A 19,766-nucleotide genomic window follows, 5' to 3' on the forward strand; every position below is an offset into this window, starting at 1 on the left:
TGTAATTTCCTTTTAAAAACTGAAATATTTGTATATACCTCTAGTTCAGGTTATAAGTTATATTTTTGATATCAATTGAGGAGGCTGGTCTCCCAAAAGATCACAGGGAAGTATGTATTGATTTTGAATCTTGAACAGTAGACAGTACATTTCCCACAATCCCCTTTTCCTTTTCCTGTTTGTTTCTCTCCTTATGTGGGGGGAGCTTTGAGTTCCTGTTTCCACCCACGTAGTCTCTTGGAATCAATGGTGGAGGAAGGAGGAACGGCTCATGATTTTTGCTAGCCTTTCTTCCTTATACTTCAAGATAAAGATGTAATAAATATTATTAAATATAATACTTGGAATACTGGATATTAATTTTAATCTTTACATCAAACATCTGACTGAATTAGAAAGACCTTATTTAAAACCAAACCTCAGAAATGTAATAACTGCACAACTCTGGACAAGTCACTTAATCTCTTTTTTTTTTTCAAAGTCCTCAATTACAAAACAGGGAGAAAATAGCACCTTACTTTCTAGGAAGTCATGATAATAAAATTATTTCTAAGTCATGGTATTACATGATGTCTGGCATTTAGTAGGCAGTACATAAACGTTAGTTTAAATAAAATATAATAATTTTTTATCAACATACATATATAGTGATTACTTAATATAAAATGTGATTCTGAAAAATAAAAAATAATGTAAAATATATAGTATAATGTGTAATTATAAAACAGCAAAATAAAAATACTACACCCACACTATGATGATGATGACAATGATGACCACATCTACTATAATGAATACTTCTACCTTGACTAAGACTACAGCTATGATATTATTACTACTACTACTCTATTAATGCTACTACTGTGATCACTATTACTTCTACTAATTCTAGGCAAGAACACTTGTACTTGAATGCTTGAAAACTTCTAGAATACATTATCTTTTTGCTCTTATTTGTACTCTTGATTTATTGTTGTCATTCAAAATAATAAAAATATAGCAGTTTAAATTTAGAAATGTATCAAGAGAAGAGATTATGGAGTGAGAGAGTTGATTGTTTTTAAGTATACCATTAATATCTCCTGGGATTTTTTCCCATAACATTTCCATACTTAAAAATATTGTTTATTTAATTGCAACATTCTTTTCATTTTATATTTTGACTTCTGAACACTCCACCTCCACCCCTACTTCCATTCACTGAGAGGCGAGACAAATGATAAAATATACATGTGATATCATACAAAACTTGTCTGTATTAGCCTTGTCTCTGAAGAAAAAGCAGGAAAAAGAAAGAGAGTGAGGAACTAAAATTCATTTTACGTTAGGAGTTCATCATTAATCTCTCTAGTAGTGTCTAGTATGTTTTCATGATGAATTCTTTGGAATTGTCTTGGATCATGTGATTGATCAAAGAAGTTAACTCTTTCACAATTGATTGTCATAGCTACAGTGTTATTACTGTGTACAATATCCTGGTCCTTCTTGTTTCACTTTACAACAGTTCATAAAAGCTTTTCCATGTTTCTGTAAACCAACCCCATTGGTATTTCCCTTAATACAATAGAACCCCATCACAATTATTTGCCATAATTTATTCAGTTATTTTTTCCAATTGATGGACATTCCCTCAATGGGTAATTCTTTGTCACCTGGAAATGAGTAGCTATATACATTTTTTAAAACATAGATCCTTTGTTTCATTTTTTTTTATATTGTTTACCCATAGATCTAGTATTCTTATAGCTGAGTGAATAAGTATTAGTAATTTATATAACTTTGGGCATAAATCCAAATTGTTCTGCAGTGTAAAGGGAGATGTTCACTGCTCCACTACTAGTTGCCAAATTATTTCCCTTATAATCTTCAGAATGTTTGTTTCAATAAAATTAAGTTGGCATACCCCAGTTGATTCACGATCTACTTTTTAAATTTATACTGAGATAGAGCATTTTTTCCAAATAATTGTATTTAGCTTTTTTATTCTTAAAAATGGCTTTTTGAATTTTCTGACCATTTATCAAGTAGAGAATATTTTAAATTTTATAATTTTATCTCAGTTGTAGACTAAATATATATTTCATTAATGAAATCTTTACCAGAAGATCATGCTGTTAAAATTTTTTTATATTATTTGTTTCCCTTTTGCATGATGTAATTTCCCTAATTATCTATTTTAATTAGGTCTATTTTAGCTTTTTTTTTCAGTTTTTAAAACATTTTATTTATCATTTTCATACATTATTCATTAGAAACAGATATCATTTTCTTTTCCTCTCCCCTTCCCCCCAGTACCCCTCCCCTAGCCAACGCACGATTCCTCTGGGTTTCACATGTGTCCTTGCTCTGAACCCATTTCCTTGTTGTTGTTATTTGCATTAGGGTGCTCATTTAGCATCTCTCCTTGATCATGTCCCCTCAACCTCTGTAGTCAAGCAGCTGCTTTTCCTCTATGTTTTTACTCCCTCAGTTTGTCCTCTGCTTGAGGACAGTTTTTTTTTTTTTCTCATAGATCCCTGCAGATTGTTCAGGGACATTTTAAAGCCATTAATGGAGAAGTCCATTACGTTTGATTGTACCACAGTATATCAGTCTCTGTGTACAATGTTGTCCTGGTTCTGTTCCCCTCACTCTGCATCACTTCCTGGAGGTTGTTCCAGTTTCCATGGAATTCCTCTACTTTATTATTCCTTTTAGTACAATAGTAGTCTATCACCACTTTGCTCACCCAGCATGTGAAGACTGCTTCAGCTGAACAGGTGGAAGAAACCAATAAGAAGGTTCAATGGCTGAGATGGCGACGCAGCAAAGCACTGTGGAGTGCTTAGGGTGTGTTGGAGCACAAAGGACAACATGGCCATCCAATGCAGCTGAGGAAGTCTCCAGATGTAACAACTTTTCGTGCCAATGGATCCAGGCTTCCAACGCCGAGAGAGTGGGACTGTCTCTGTGCATTGACTTTTCCACTTAAATCCTCATGCACAAGTGTCTTTGTGCACAAAAACTCACAAAGACAATAGTCATCCTCGGTTACCGAGAGACAACTATTATGAGGGATTATTCGATCACCAACATATACCACAATTTGTTCAGCCTTTCCCCAATTTAAGAGCATCCCATCATTTTCCAATTTTTGGCCACCACAAAGAGTGCAGCTAATATTGAACCGTCCTTGCATTCCTGGTATGAATCCTACCTGATCATAGTGAATAACCCTTGTAATGACTTGTTGGAATCTTTTTGCTAGCATCCAATTCAAGATTTTTGCATCTGTATTCATTAGGGAGATTGGCCTACAGTTTTCTTTCTGTTTTTAACCTGCCTGGCTTGGGGATCAGTACCATGTTTGTGTTGTAAAAAGAATTTGGAAGAACCCCTTCTTGGCTTATTCTGTCAAATAGTTTGTATAATATTGGGGTTATCTGGTCATTGAATGTTTGATAGAATTCATTTGTGAATCCTTTTGGACCTGGGGATTTTTTCTTAGGGAGTTCTTTGATGGTTTGTTCAATTTCTTTTTCTGATATGGTGTTGTTTAGATAATTTATATCTTCTTCTTTTAGTCTAGGCAATTTATATTGTTATAAGTATCCATCCATATCACTTAGATTGCCATATTTGTTTCCATATTATTGGGCATAGTAGTTTTTAATGATTGCCTTGATTTCCTCTTCATTAGAGGCGAGGTCTCCCTTTTCATCTGGATACTGCCAATTTGGTTTTTTCCTTTCTTTTTTTTAATTAGACTAGTACTTTGTCTATTTTATTTGTTTTTTCAAAGTACCAGCTTCTAGTTTTATTTATTAAATCAATAGTCCTTTGACTTTCAATTTTATTAATTTCTCCTTTTATTTGTAGGATTTCTAATTTAGTCTTCATCTGAGGATTTTTAATTTGTTCACTTTCTAGTTGTTTTTTTTTTTAATTTGCATGCCCAATTCATTGACCTCTTCCCTTCTTAATTTGTTCATATATGATTTGAAGGATATAAATTTCCCCCTGAGTACTACTTGGGCTGCATCCCATAGGTTTTGAAAGGATGTCCCACCAATATCATTTTCTTCAATTAAGTTATTAATTGTTTCTATGACTTGTTATTTAAGTAGCCAGTTTTGTAGAATCATATTGTTTAATTTCCAATTAATTTTTGATTTATCTCTCCATGTACCCTTTCTAATTATTATTTTTATTGCATTGTGGTCTGAGAAGGTTGCATTTATTATTTCTGCCCTTTTGCACTTGTTTGCAATGATTTTATGCCCTAATACATGGTTAATTTTTGTGAATGTAGCATGTGCTGCTGAAAAGAAGGTGTATTCCTTTTTGTCCCTATTTATTTTTCTCCATATGTCTACTAACTCTAATTTTTCTAAGATTTCATTTGCTTCTCTCACCTCTTTCTTATTTATTTTTTTATTTGATTTATCTTGTTCTGATAGGGGAAGGTTCAGATCTCCCACTAGTATCATTTTTCTATCTATTTCATCCTTGAGCTCCTCTAGTTTCTCCTTTAGAAATTTGGATGCTCTGTCATTTGGTGCATACATATTTATCAGTATGTAATTACCTTCCCTATCTCTTTTAACTAGATTTATTTTTACTTTGGCTTTGTCTGATATCATGATTGCTACTCCTGCCTTCTTTTTATCAGTTGATGCCCAATAGATTGGGCTCCATCCTTTTACTTTCACCCTATGTGTATCTACCTTCCTCATGTGTGTTTCTTGCAGACAACATAAGGTAGGGTTTGGGATTCTAATCCCCTCTGCTATTTGCTTGAATTTTATGGGTCAGTTCATTACATTCACATTCAGAGTTATGATTACTGTCTGTGTATTTCCCAGCATTTTGATTTCTACTCCTGGTCCTGCCTTTTCTTCTTTCACTGTTTCCTTCTACACCAATGTTTATTTATAGTCAGTCCCCCTAGTTTCCCCCTTTTTTTCCTTCACTTTCTACCCCTCCTCTCTTCTTATTCCCTCCCTTATTTTCCCCTGTAGTCTTTTTAATATCCGCCCACCCTCTCCCTCTTTTGTACTGCTTCCCTCCCCACCAGTCCATTTTTCACCCTTCTACTCCCCTATAGGGTGCTAATCTATTCTCTTCCCCAATGGACTGGATTGTTCTTCCCTCTTTGGGTCAGTTTCAAAGTATGTAAGAGTTGAGTATTTCCTATCTCCAACCTCTTTACCCTTCCAGTGTATCGATGTTCTCCCCCCTCACGCCATGAGCTTCTTTGTGACATATAAATTTAACCCCATTTGTTCCTTTTCCCATTTCTTTTAGTATTAACCTCTTTTTTTTAGCTGTGGTCATACATACATACATACATATATACATACATACACACACACACACACACACACACATATATATATATATATATATATATATATCCAAAGCCATATGAGGGTACACCATAGATGAAAATGCACAAGAACAATGTCATTCTCGGTCACTGAGAGACTACTACTATATATATATATATATATATATATATATATATATATATATATATATATATATATATATATATATATATATACACATGTATATGTATTTATACATGAATATATCTATATACCTATTTATGTCTTGTCCTTTTATCCTATACAGTTTGTCATTGTTCCCTCTAAGTGTAATTCTTCTAGCTGCCCAAGAGATAGCAACAGTTTTTAAGACTTACCAATGACATCTTTTCTAATAGGGATACACATCATTTTAACTTATTGAGTCTCTTAAAAATTTTTTGTTGTTGTTTTGTTTTGGTTTTTCCCCCTCTTTTTTAATTACCTTTTGATGATTCTCTTGAGTTCTGTGCTTGGACATCAAATTTTCTGTTCAGGTCTGGTCTTTTATTATGAATGCTTGGAATTCTTCTGTTGTGTTGAATGACCATACTTTGTCCTGTTAGAATATAGTCAGCTTTGATGGGTATTTTATTCTTGGTTGTAGACCTAGTTCCCTTGGTTTCCCGAATATCGTATTCCATGCCTTTTGGTCCTTCAGTGTGGATGCAGTCAGATCCTGTGTTAACCTCACCATGTTTCCATGGTATCTGAATGGCTTCTTCTTGGCAGCTTGTAATATCTTTTCTTTGCTTTTATAGTTTTTGAATTTGGCTATAACATTCCTGGGTGTTGTCAGTTGGGGATTAAATACAGGGGGTGATCTGTGCATTCTTTCAATCTCCACTTCACCCTCTTGTTCTAGGATATCGGGACAGTTTTCCTGAATAATTTCCTCTAGTATTATGTCCAGGCTTTTTCTTTTGTCATGGTCTTCTGGTAGTCCAATGATTCTTAAATTGTCTCTTCTTGAACGATTTTCTAAATCGTCTGTTTTGTGAATGAGATGCTTCACATTTTCCTCAATTTTTTCATTCTTTTTGTTTTGTTTTATAGTGTCCTGCTGCCTTGTGAAGTCACTTAATTCCAGTTGTTGTATTCTGGTTCTTAATGATTGGATTTCATCTCTGGCTTTTTGGTCATCCTTTTCATTCTGGTCAGATTTTCTTTGAGATCTTCTTTCATCCTTTTTACCTCATCTTTCATCTCTTTTACCTCATCTTTCATCTCCTTTTCCTCATTTTCCAGCTGGTTGATTTTGGCTTTCACAACATTATTTTCTCGTTTTAGTTAAAGTACTTGTATTTCCAGATGACTTATCTTAATTTTTAAGTTCTTTTCCCAATTGTCTTCAGCCTCTCTTAGTTGTGTTTTAAGTTCTTCCACAGCCTGTATCCAATTCACAGGGATTTCTGATTTATTGTTTGCTAATCTCTCCCCCTCTGTTCCATTTGCTGAGTAGAAGCTGTCGATTGTAGTTTCTTTCTTCTTTTTCTATTGTTTGCACAAATTCACCTCCTCTTTACTCCCCGTATTTGTCTGTGCTCTTGTTTCTCTCATTTTTTTTTGTTTTTTGGGGGCTTATATCAGTCTCCCCACTTGGAGCTTTAACAGAAGATCTCTTGGTGTAGACTCTGGGGGAGGATTGTTGGGGGTTTGAGCATCCCTGTCCTTTGGAGACTTTTGATTGGCTTAAAATCCAGCAGTCAATGAGGATGGGTGGGTAGCCTGGGCTTCCCTGAGTTCTGCAGACTTTTGATGGGATTAAGTTCAGCTTAGTTGAGCTGCCTTTGCTCTGAGTCCTAAACTTCCTGGAAGGCTGGAGCAAATATGGAGGATCTCCAAAGCTCTGACCAGGCTGCCAGATTTATGCTCCCTCTCTAGCTTCTTCCCTGCCATCTGTGTTGGAAGCACTGAATTTGGCCAGCCCTGCTCTCAAGCTTTGTCCTTCAGAACAGCACCTTTGCCCGCACAGAATTTCCCACTGCTGCTAGAATCTCAGCACTCTGTGTGGGAGGGGGGGTGGGTTCTGGGATCTTGCTTCTGTCTTCCCCTTAGATCCAAGTGCTCTCAGATTCCAGATTTTCAGGGGGCATATCTTTTGAATTAGGTCCAGCAGGAGGGTTCCTTGACTCTCTCTTGTTGTTAAGTTTGGTTTTCAGTCCCCTGGGAGCATTCAGTTTGTGATCGGTAAGGAAGGGTTTTCAGAGGACTGAAATTCTGCTCCTTCTAGGCCGCAATCTTGACTCTGTCTCCCTCTTTTCACTTTTATTTTATCAGAGATCTTGATTTGTACTTTATGATTTTTGAACTCACCAAAATTCTATACATTCTGCTAAAGCCCTCATTTTAATTATGAGAACTTTTTGTTCCTTGTATTTTTATGGCACACAATATATTGTATGATTTTGATTTCTTATGCATTGTGCTTTGATGCTATTTATGAGTGAATCTATCTCATTTACACACTTATTCATGATTACACTTCTGTCTATTTCTCTCCATTATATATATATATATATATATATATATATATTTCCCTTTGTATTCTTTTTGTGTCCAGTCTTTTACTTAAAATTCTGTTTTCTGTTCATTTGCATTGTCTTTTACTTTTTTTCCCCTTCCCTAATTCTTCTCTGGGGTTCAACCATTGCTTGCTCTTTTTTCTTTTATTTCCACTGCAAAAGTTCTTTCTTGGGTGCCTTTTTATATAAATTAATTTCTCTATTTGTCCTCTCACTTCCAACAAAATAATTATTTTGGTATTTTTAAAATGGTTCTCTCTCAAATATTCTTCAATTTTGTTATTATTTCATTTTCTTATAATCTATCAAAATGGAACAACATCTTTCCTTTTCTCTTTTACTGGAATTATTTCCCTTTATTTTATTTCAATGATTTTTTTGGAATTATTTACTCTTTTAAGTATTTGTATTCTCCTTTTCTTCTTTACCTTAAATTTCAGCAATATGGATTGAAAGAGTTCTATAATCCTAAATTTAGCTAATCAAATATTCTATAGATCTTGTATAGACTTTTTTCCTAAGGAAAAAGACTTCTTGTTGAAATCCATATATTGTTTGTGAATACAGATTTTTTCAAAAGATCTTGGAATAGAAGATATCAGAGGTATTTGAAAGAAATTCATGATTTTTTTTTGAGGGTAGTTAAAATTACATCTGAGGTCTGTTCATTATCTAGAATATCACTCATGTCACCTATGACTTGCTCGGAAAAAAGAGAAATAGAGTATGGAGTGCTAGGTAAAACCCAATAAGAAAAATTTATTAAAAAAAGAAAAGAATGATGTCTTTTGTAAGCTTCAAACAAATACCCAATTTTGTGTTGATTATCAAGACTTAGAAAACTGAATGAACCCTTCTTTCCCTAAGGTGTAACAAAATTCTGCCCTTGCCTTCAGCTCCTCCACTTCCTGAAGTGTGTTAATCCTGTCAGTGGCATCAAAGATGACTTATGTGGGGATGGACCCTCCATGACTGCTGAGACATATGATATCCTGAATTTTAGATCATTCCGTGATAAGATTTGGATAGAGGTGAAAGTTGGAGAAGTGATTCCTCAGGAAAAAGTGTTAAGAATTAATGAAGAGGACATAGATTGGCCAGAAGATTTCCCCCAGGTAAGAGTCAGGTGAATAAGAGCTACATAGATGAGGCTATTAGAAGCCTGGACACTGTTGTCTTTTCATTAGACATTAAAACTTCCCTGAAGACATTGTGAATGACAAGGACAGGACAGAAACAACTACTTTCCTCTCTTGCTCTCAGTAAGACAGAAGCTTGATTCCTCTTATTTCTTTTTCTCAATATTCCTTTAAAAGTCTTTCTGATTAAGTTATGTAATGATCTGAAAAAATCTTATGACGAAAATCTTGAAATACCTCAGATCAAGGGGGCAAGTTTGAATCACAACAGAAGGAGGGAGAGTGGAAAATTTTTACCCACCAAAGTATAGCTGATATAAACATTTGATCATGAGTTTGTTTTCCCAAAAATTCCCATGACTGCTTTTAGAGGCTCTTAATTAAAATATACTTGTATAATGGGAAGAGTTTCAGGAGTCTGGTAGACTCCTTTTCTCCAGTTCAAATCTGCCTTCAAATACTTATTAGCTCTATGAGTCTGGGTCAGTCACTGAATCCTTTTTCCTTCAGTTTTTATTTTTTGCATAATCTGTTGCAGTAGGAAATGGTTAACCGCTCTGGCATCCTTGGCAAGAAAATCCCAACTAAGTTAGTGAAAAGTGGCACAAATGCTAAATGACCAAACGACAAATCGAATGTTGTGGGTATTTCCTCTTCTGATATTGAACTTCTATAAAAATTCAATTCTATTTGTCTATGGGAAGTCATAAATCCCACCTTCTCTGAATCATCAGAGGTACGTCCAGATGCCAGACTAGGAAACAAGATCAACCACTCAAATATCTTGATTCTTATTAATCAACCAGATTCAATCAAACAAATATTAATTAATTATTGGTTTTAATTTTTTTAATTAAAATTTTATTATAAACTGTCTAAAGTTATGACTCTGAAAAAAACAGGATACCTTACTCAAATGAGAAGAACAAGACTTTTTTAGTGAACAAAAATATAAAGAAATATTTCCTCTCCTGTGAGCAATATGTTACTTCAACATTCCTTGTACAAAATGAAGTTCACTGTAGAGATGTGCTGTCACATATTTGGTGGAAAATATGCTATCAACACATTTGTGTTTTAAAAATTGGAGCAGCTATAGTGCGTTTTGTGTCGATTCTCTCCATATTCATGGCTTTAGGAGCAGATGAGATGGAGTAGAAGAGGGATAATTGGGAGAAAATCTCCAATCAGAAATATATCATCCTTGTATTTCCAAACTTCAAATATGTTGTTCTAAATGTTTGCTATAGAAGAAGTCTTAAATTATCATTTCCTCATCTTGCACTGATATTTTTTTCTCTTCCTTTTATGGAAACTCAGATTCCTACTTCTATATGCAGTGTGGCCTGCGACCCCGGCTTCAGGAAACAATCTCTTGAAGGCCAGCCCATCTGCTGCTTTGACTGTACCTTGTGCCCTGATGGGAAGATTTCTAATAAAACAGGTGGGTGCCTAAAGAGAATGAGTTCTGCCAAATTATAAACACTGGATTTCTATCTTTTTATTTAATTTTAGTTCCATGGCTTAACCTGGGAAATTTTTCTCTTACCAGAGTAATATGGAATATTTCTATGTTATATAGTGTCCAATGAATATGTACTTCAATTAGCAAAATTCCACTTACCATAACTTAGACCTTGAAAGTTATATTCCCATATTTTCCACGCAATTATTTTCCATTCATTTTTTACTTATCGAGTAAAACTAATTTCATTTTGACCTTTCAGAATATAGAGAATACATTGCAGCAGATTTATATTTGTGTATTGACATTATACCTTTAAAATATTTTATTCATTTAAAAATGTTTTGTAAATTATAGCAAAATTATGTTCAAATTAAAATTGTGTTTATTATAGTGAACTTCATATTTTCTTTAAAATATTCCATTAAATATTCAATTGTGTTCAATTACTGTTGATATTATCTTATTGTTAAAAAAGTCAATCTATAATCTAATAGCATCCCCTGTTTAAAACATATTTAACTGTAATTCTGAAATAAAGATTTCTTATATTTCAAAAGCACAAGATAAATTACAAATAGGGTATTAATGTATAGTATGATATATTTAAAATGAAGTACAAATAACAGGAATAAAAAATTTCCTTATTCTCTGATGAGTATTTTGCACTTAAACTAGAGAGAGATGAAAGAATTATTGATCATTTGAAACTAATGGGAATCTTAAAACTGCTCAGACTGTACCTTAGAAGATTTGGTTAAGTTATTCCCCATTTTAAACAATGGAGGTACTTAGTCAGGAATGTATTTGGGAATTTTAACATTATTCCACCCATACTTAGGCATACTGTAGGGGAAGAAATAGTTGTAAATCTCCTTACTGAACAATGAAAAAGTTCCTAACTCATAGTGAGGCCAAAACCTTAAGCTAGGTCTATTTTTAGATCTATTACAAAAGGGTACTAAGTATCTATAAAAGTTAAATTAATCACTAAAGTTCAAGCAATTTAGAAAAGGCAAGTTTAACAAAAGAGATGTGAAGTTTTAGTCTACTCAGAGAAGGTGATAACAAAAGAAGATGTGAATTAAAAATGGTCAGTCCTGTGGAAAGTGTCTACTGTGATTGGTAGATATGAAAATTTAGGGGAGGTGACATAAGAGAAATTTCTCTTTAAAAGGAGCTGGCTCTCTTTACTTAGGAAGAGTTTGGGCTAGTTGGAGCTCAGTCTAGTTTGAAGTAGCTGGCCCTCTGAACTTAGATTGATTTTTGAAGCTGAATTGGAGGGTCTTTCTGAACACTAGAGTTTTGCTTGGGAAAAAATCTTGTGGTGAATGATTAAAGACTGACGTAGTTTCTCTCTTAAAGAGAAAGGTCTAGACCATTTGGCCTAGGCCCTAGCATTTTCCTACTATTTCTTCTTACTCTGTCTCTTTCCCTTCCCTTAATTCATTCGTATTAGTTAAAATCTCCATAAAAACGCAGCTGACTTGGGTATTTCATATTTGGGAATTTTCCTATGGTGACCACTTATTTTTTATTTAAATCAAGACACTAAAAATTATCTTTACAGTTTGACAATTCACAGTCTTGAAATCCATATTTTTGTGGTCACACTAATGAATATACTACTTGGTGCACACCAGTTTATTTCCCTCTCCCCTAACTTTGCCATTTGCAATGCATAGGCAGAATAGTGTATATAAGACTTAGAACCATCTTTTATGATGTTTGTTTCTCTTATATTTTTTTTTCCTTCTTTGCTAAGATTGAATAAAATAATGAGGGTCTAATATACTAAGAATTCATGACTGTCTCCATTTCTTCATAGAAAAAGGATTAAAAGATTATTAATTTCATAGTGCTAATATTCAAATGAAATGGAAAAACTGAGTATAAAAATGCCATGTATAAATCACAAAGGGTGACTGGTCTTCCTTCTACCTATTATTGATTTTTTTACTTTTTTTTAATTTTTGCCCAAGGCTCAGTGGTAAGAAATGGTTTGTATACAATATTTCTAGATTATGACTAAATTGACATCCACCCTCTAACTGAATAATGAATGATTTCTAATCCACCAGTGTTTGAATAAATTCTATTTAATCAAATTCCTTTTCCTATAATATTTCTCTTGTATATCTCTAAATTTCACTCTCTCCCCAAATCTCATGAGCATAAATAAAAACTCTAGTCAATAATTATATACTTTATTAATAGTTCAGGTAAAATATAGCAAAGAATTAGACACATATGTACATTTATAAGAAACACACTTGGTGAGGGAAATAGTCCCTGATGATGAAATAATGCTAATGTATGCAATAAAAGCATAATCCTGATGAGTGGAAATCATGAAGAAGAAAGATTTGAAATTGAGACTTAATAACCTGAAGAAAGTATGGAGCCATTGCTATAGATGCATGATAGTTTCTAATTTAAGAAACCAAAATAGTTTTGAAAACTATCTTTACCAACTTTCAATAGGACATGTTTGATTATCATCAACAGAATCCTGGACCTAAAGAACTGTAACAGTTAAAAGAGTGGTTGACATAAACTGTGACTGCAGAAATATGGTTTGAAATAAAAAATATAGTGGTCACCATGGGAAAATTCCCAAATATGAAATATACCCAAGTCTGATAGGTTTTATGGATATTTTAATTATACAAATTAAAGAATTAATGAAAGGGAGAGAGAAAGTAAGAGGCAATAATGAGAGAGGGGTTAGGCCATTTTATGCCAGCCTAGGTCAGCCTAGGCTTAAAGCCTTAAGAGAGAAATCAGTCATTATTTAATTCTCTCACCAAAAGATTTGTCCCAAGCAAGAATCTAGTGTTCAGAGCAGACCCACCAGTTCAGTTCCTGAGCTCCACTTCAGCTTCCAAGGCTGAATTCCCCTCTCAGAGGCCTTCTGATTCTCCTTTAAAGAGAATTTTCTCCTATGTCACCTCCCTTAAGTTTTCACATCTACCAATCACAGTAGTCTTTTTCACAGAACTGACCATTCTTAATTCACACCTTCTTTAGTTCTCAACTTCTCTGGGTAGACTAAAACTTCTGAGTAAGTTCACACCTCTTTGCCCCTTGCAAGTTTGCAAGTTGCCTGACCTTTATAAGTACTTAGCAACATTTTGTATTAGATTTAAAAATAGAATTAGCTTAAGGCTTTTGCCACACTGTACATATGAGTTAAGTAATTTTTCATTGTGCAGTAAGTAGTTTACAACTTTATCTTCCCCTAAAGTATGCTTAAGTATGGGTGGAATAAGGTTAGAGTTTTCACATTCCTGACCAAAATCCCTTCACTGTGTAAAATGGGGAATGGTCTTAACAAAATGTTCTAAGGCAGAGTCTGAGAATTTTTAACATTCACAAGTCTGAGAAATTTTAAGATTCACAGAACCCAGAGGACTTGCAATTGTGCATTTTCTTTAACGAATTGTTGTAATAGACAATGATTACAGAATAAATCATTCTCTATTTCATTAGTATTGTGAGAATACTCGTTACAAAAATAAAAATATACACACTATATATATATATATATATAAATATATATATATATATATATATATATATATATATATATATATATATAGTCATCACTTAGGCCTTAAAGTCTTTCTGTGGAGAGTTAAATTTTGGAATGGGTCATAGTTTAGTTTTCATTTAAGAAATATGTGACAGAATGAATAATTAACAAGTGTTTTTTTTCCACAAGTAGAGATAAAGAGAAACTAAAATATGTATTTTTAAATTTTATTGACTCTCCAGAACTCTTATTCTTCTGACTGAAGAGGAGTCCCAAAAAAAGTTGAGCTTCATGTGAAATGTCTAATATTGAACTTACTGGAGAAAGAAAAATATACTGCATATAAAAGAGAGTGAGATTAATTTTTATTGTATTTCAGATGCAGAACAGTGCATGCAATGCCCTGAAGATCACTACCCAAGCAAGGAGAAAGATAGATGCCTTCCAAAGACAGTAACTTATCTGGCTTATGAAGAGACTCTGGGAATGATTCTGGCCTCTTTAGCTTTCTGCTTGTCCATTCTCACCACCTTTGTCCTTGGAGTGTTTGTTATGCACAGAGACACCCCCATAGTAAAAGCCAATAATCGCAGTCTCAGCTACGTTCTGCTCATCTCTCTCACCCTTTGCTTCCTTTCTTCCTTACTCTTCCTTGGTCGTCCTACACCAGTCACCTGCATCTTAAGACAAACCACATTTGCCATTGTGTTCACGGTGGCCATTGCTTCCATCTTGGCCAAAACCATCACTGTGGTTCTGGCCTTTAGAGCCACTAAGCCAGGGAGCCAGCTCAGGAGGTGGCTGAGACCAGCAGTATCTCATGCCCTCATTTTCATTTGTACACTTATACAGATGTGCCTCTGCAGCATCTGGCTGGGGACAGATCCTCCATTCTTTGAGATGGATACACACTCTGAGGCTTCCTTCATTGTTATTCAGTGCAATGAGGGCTCCCTTGTGACCTTCTATTGTGTCCTTGGTTACATGGGCTTCCTGGCCTTGGTCAGCTTTACTTTGGCTTTCCTGGCAAGGAATCTGCCAGACACTTTCAATGAAGCCAAGTACCTGACATTCAGCATGATGGTGTTTTGCAGTGTCTGGATTGCCTTCTTGCCCGCATATCAGAGCACCAAAGGGAAGGCCATGGTGGCCATGGAGATCTTTTCCATTGTGGTCTCCAGTGCTGGGATTCTCATCTGTATCTTTGCTCCCAAATGCTATGTGATCCTTCTGAGGGCGGACAGAAATACCCTGCAGATATTAAAAAACAAAGCTAGTCCTTGAGGAGTAAGGTGTTCTGAAGCTCTTCCTCTCAAATCTTAAAGATATAGCACTCCCTTCTTAATGAATGATTTAAAATACTCTGGCTTTTATACCATTTATTTTCTGTTATCATCATGTCTTTCATTTGTACTAATTCAAAAATTTTATTGAAGAAAGTCATATTGCTTGATTTCTGAAGAGAGTTAGAATTAAATTATTGAGTATATAATATGGCCTCTAAAGAGCAGAACCTTAATATGTTGATGAATATGAAAAGAATATCCTAAAAATAAATTACATATGTCTGTATATGTGTGTATACGTGTGTGAGTGTGTGTGTGTGCCCGATTTCTAATTCTTGGTTTAATATTTTTCACATTTCTATCTGTACAAATGGAGATTTGAACCCTAGACTTCAATCCCCAGAAATCCCTGGCACTTCCTAGAATGCCCTATAATCTCACCTGAGTCCTTACCTGAGCGCGAGATCAGCATTTGTATTTAAACTGACTGCAATGCCTACTTGGTTCTCTCTGCTTCTGCTTCTAAACACACATGTCTCTCAAGATATAGTAAGAGAAATTGAATGGGATTACCAGTCCTAGGTTTTTTTTTCTATTTTTGTATTTCTTTACTCTTGATTTCTAATAATCTTTAATAAACCTCTAAAAATATAATACTTTTAGTAGAGAAACTAATTTAAGTTTTACAGTTCTGCTGACCACTAGATTGGATGAGAACTCAAATGTTTTTTAAAAAGATAGCCTAGATAATGATTTCTCAGCCACATTTCTCCAAGGCTTTTTAGAAAAGCATCCTGATCAGCTTGAGCCTGTTTGCTTGCGCTTCTACCTGCAGCCATCTTCTACAGACTTTCTATATTCAGATTGCTCACCTGATCACAGCCCTGCCCACCCAGCCCTGCTTCTGGAATCCTGCAATCCAGACCTGTTTGAAGCAGATCCTCTCTCCCAGTCCGAACCAGCCCAGACCCAGCAACTCTGGTTTCAGAGCAGATCTCTCATGGCCCCAGGCCCAGGACTCACTTCCACCAGCTGGTAAAAAACAGGGGTGATATTTCTTTAGGCCAGGATTAGCCTCCATGTGGCAAGGGCCAGGGGATCACAGGTGGGGAGAAGGAAGAGACTTTTCCAAACAGGAAATTATAAACATGGCTTTAAAAGGATATCTTTTGAGTGCACTGGTACTTTTATTTATCTCCCCAGATGGTTCCCTATCATTGGAAGTACCTGAGGAATCTTTAAATTTACTCCCTCTAATTCTCTCAGATATTCAGTGGAAAAATTTCAGCTGTTGCAATTCTTTGGCCCAATTTGAGATTCCAAAAACTCACCCTCACTGTGGGGAGGCATCTCAGTGGCTCAGTGAATTGAGAGTCAGGCCTAGAGATGGGAGGTCCTGGTTTGAAATCTGGCTTCAGACACTTCCTGGTGGTGTGGCCGTGGGCAGGTCATTTAACCCCCATTGCCTACCCCTTAACACTCTTCTGCCTTCTGAGAACAGGCATCTAAATGGATAAAAAAAGAAAAAAACAAGGAACTTTAAAGAGACTGGATGTGATATATTTCAGGCTTTTTAGACTCCAACGTTTTATAAAAATCTCTGTATTTTATTACATTTTACTGATTGTATTGTTTAAACTTTAACTTTGTGATTTTAAGTTCATATATTAATGTATTCAATACTATTCTGTTGCACTGAATCACTTTAATGTACGGTTTTAACTACTGTTAAATTCTGTTACTTTTCCCCTATAACTATACTGAACAAATATTATTGAGTAAGTGTATAAACGAACAGCTTTTCTATTTTTGACTCAGTAAATTGTCACATAGAGGATAGATAGACTCCTTCAGAACATTGCTACAATTGTATAATAACTTTTGAAAAATTTAATGAGCTAAATATCTCAAATTGATTTGAAGGGTTCTTTAGAATTTTTTTCCCAACAACTCTGGTCATTTTGCCTGCCCCTAACAGGAGGTAAGGTACATGTTAGTAACTGAAGTGAAACACAAATTTAATCCCTACATCCCACATTTATAAAAATGTGAATGGAAGCTAGGAAGTTAATCCCAGGGCATATAGTACCCCTGGAGCACTCCCTAAAGAGGAACATCTCTCATTTATAACTCTTCAGCTCACTTTACTTCCACAAGAATGATATCTAGAATTCTTTATGATGTTCCTTCAGAACATTGCTACAATTGTATAATAACCTTTGAAAAATTTAATGAGCTAAATATCTCAAATTGATTTGAAGGGTTCTTTAGAATTTTTTTCCCAACAACTGGTCATTTTGCCTGCCCCTAACAGGAGGTAAGGTACATGTTAGTAACTGAAGTGAAACACAAATTTAATCCCTACAACCCACATTTATAAAAATTGAATGGAAGCTGGGAAGTTAATCCCAGGGCATATAGTACCCCTGGAGCACTCCCTAAAGAGGAACATCTCTCATTTATAACTCTTCAGCTCACTTTACTTCCACAAGAATGATATCTAGAATTCTTTATGATGTTCTAGAACCAAAATAAGTTTTACTTTGTTTAAAAATATGTTTACCCAGGTTGAAAGATTTGCTACATTTGTAAAAATTGTGACAAATATCCATCAGTTCACAGGCTTTTAACAATGCCATCCAGCAACTTATGTGAAAAGTGATAGTGCTTTTGTTTGCTTTTGTAATTAATTGGGGTATTGAGAATTTTGGGGATGTTGATACCTACATATTTGTACTACTGTTCTCTATATAAAAATTGTAACTTTGGAAAATTCATTTGTTTGCCCTTACAGTGGATCATGGCCAGGAATGAAGAGAAAATGGATCTCATTGTTGGTAAGAAAGCCTTGTATTCTATATTTCCTTAGCTGACAGAGTGTGTTAATGATTATATGCCACATTTTTTTAATTTTTAAAACTCTTTTATTTTTATATTTTTCTTGCATGTGCAATATACTATTTTAGTTTTTTTATTTTTTCTCTCTTTTTTATATTTTAAGCACATGTCACCAGTATTAATATTTTCTTTAACTTTTTTGATTTAGCAGTAATATAAGTTTAAAATATATTTTCTATAATGTCAATGCATGGCCCAAAACTTGAGACTATAAAAATTATGCCACTAATTGTTTAAAAAAATTATGGGACATTGCTTAATGATTCTGTCCAATTCCAGGACAAGATAATACAAAAGAACCATTGTACAGGGCCAAAGAAGCACAAAACTAAACATGAATTGTGGCAAAAGAGCACACAGGTCAAAAAAAAAGAGTAAACCAATCCAGGTAGCATTGATTCACTTCTAAGCCAATACAAAGCACTTGAACCTTGTGTGAGATTTGAGGTTGCAATGCTTGACATACATTAAGATGTAGGAGTTACTGGTATCCACACTCTTCATGAAAATACTTACAGACAAGTATGTCAAAATTTGGCTCCTACCTGGCACCTATAATCTATTCCCTTTTCTGTCTTTCATAGTGTGGCAACTTTCTGTAGTCCTGGCTATTGACTGTGTAAATGCTTAATTCCATATATCATTTTAATTGGGCCCTGACTCAAGGGCCTGTTATAGATTTACTTTTCCTTTACTAAGAATTGTTACACATAAGACTTTAATAGTCTATATTCCATCCAGAAGTTATATTTTTATATTTGGATTTTTCTGATGGCTTTTGTTATTTCTCTTGCCAATTGATTCATATACCTCATAACTCATCCATGCATCCCTAAATGATACCTATAATGTAATGTAAAATTATTATTATTATTATTATTCTAAATTTCAAAGTTTAAATTCCTTTTGAGAAGAATTTTAGGTTAAGAAACATACTACCTCTCTGAATCAGAAACTGAACTGTTTGGAGAAGACATCATGAAGATGGCTCCACAGACCACAAGCTGCACGAGAAAGATCAAGAATGAACTTTGGGTGTGGTTGATTGAACATTTAACTTGTATGTATACTTTCATGCCAAAGGGGACTACCCCCTAAGTGGATTTTTGTCAATGTGCCTACCAATCATTAGTTTTGTTCTGTTCCCTCTTATACTCAAATTATTGTAATTTCAAAGTGTGTATGTTTAAAAACTCTAGCAGAGAGATTAGTCTTCCTTGGGCCTCAGAGGGATAATGCAAACTGGAGATTTGAACCCCAGACTTCAATCCCCAGAAGTTCTTGGTACTTCCCAGAATTCCCTATAATCTCACCTGAGTCCCCACCTGGACGAGATCACAATTTGTATTTAAACTGGCTGTAACTTCTACTTCAGCCTACCTCTTCCTCTACTTGGACATGACAAGATGTTGTGAGTAAGATGTGAATGGGCTAATCAGCCCTAGGCACGTGGTTTATTTTCTATCCGTGATTTCTAATAATCTTTAATAAACCTCTTAAAATATAATACTTTTATTGCTAGAAACTAAAATTAACTTTTACATTATAAAACATTAATAATCCATCAAAA

The 19,766-nt window shown here is 34.5% G+C and overlaps 1 protein-coding gene across 2 annotated transcripts in view; it reads left to right on the forward strand.

The window, feature by feature from the left end:
- VN2R623 (vomeronasal 2 receptor 623) overlaps nt 1-15,296 on the forward strand; it is a 37,417-nt gene extending 22,121 nt beyond the window's left edge. For both annotated transcript variants that reach the window (XM_016422765.2, NM_001099574.1), the window contains 3 exon segments: nt 8,770-8,988; nt 10,333-10,456; nt 14,392-15,296. In XM_016422765.2, coding sequence (XP_016278251.2) covers nt 8,770-8,988; nt 10,333-10,456; nt 14,392-15,296 — 1,248 coding nt within the window.
- The last annotated feature ends 4,470 nt before the right edge of the window (nt 15,297-19,766 follow it).

The sequence above is a fragment of the Monodelphis domestica genome, chromosome 6, assembly GCF_027887165.1.
Source record: "Monodelphis domestica isolate mMonDom1 chromosome 6, mMonDom1.pri, whole genome shotgun sequence".
Taxonomy (NCBI): Eukaryota; Metazoa; Chordata; class Mammalia; order Didelphimorphia; family Didelphidae; genus Monodelphis; species Monodelphis domestica.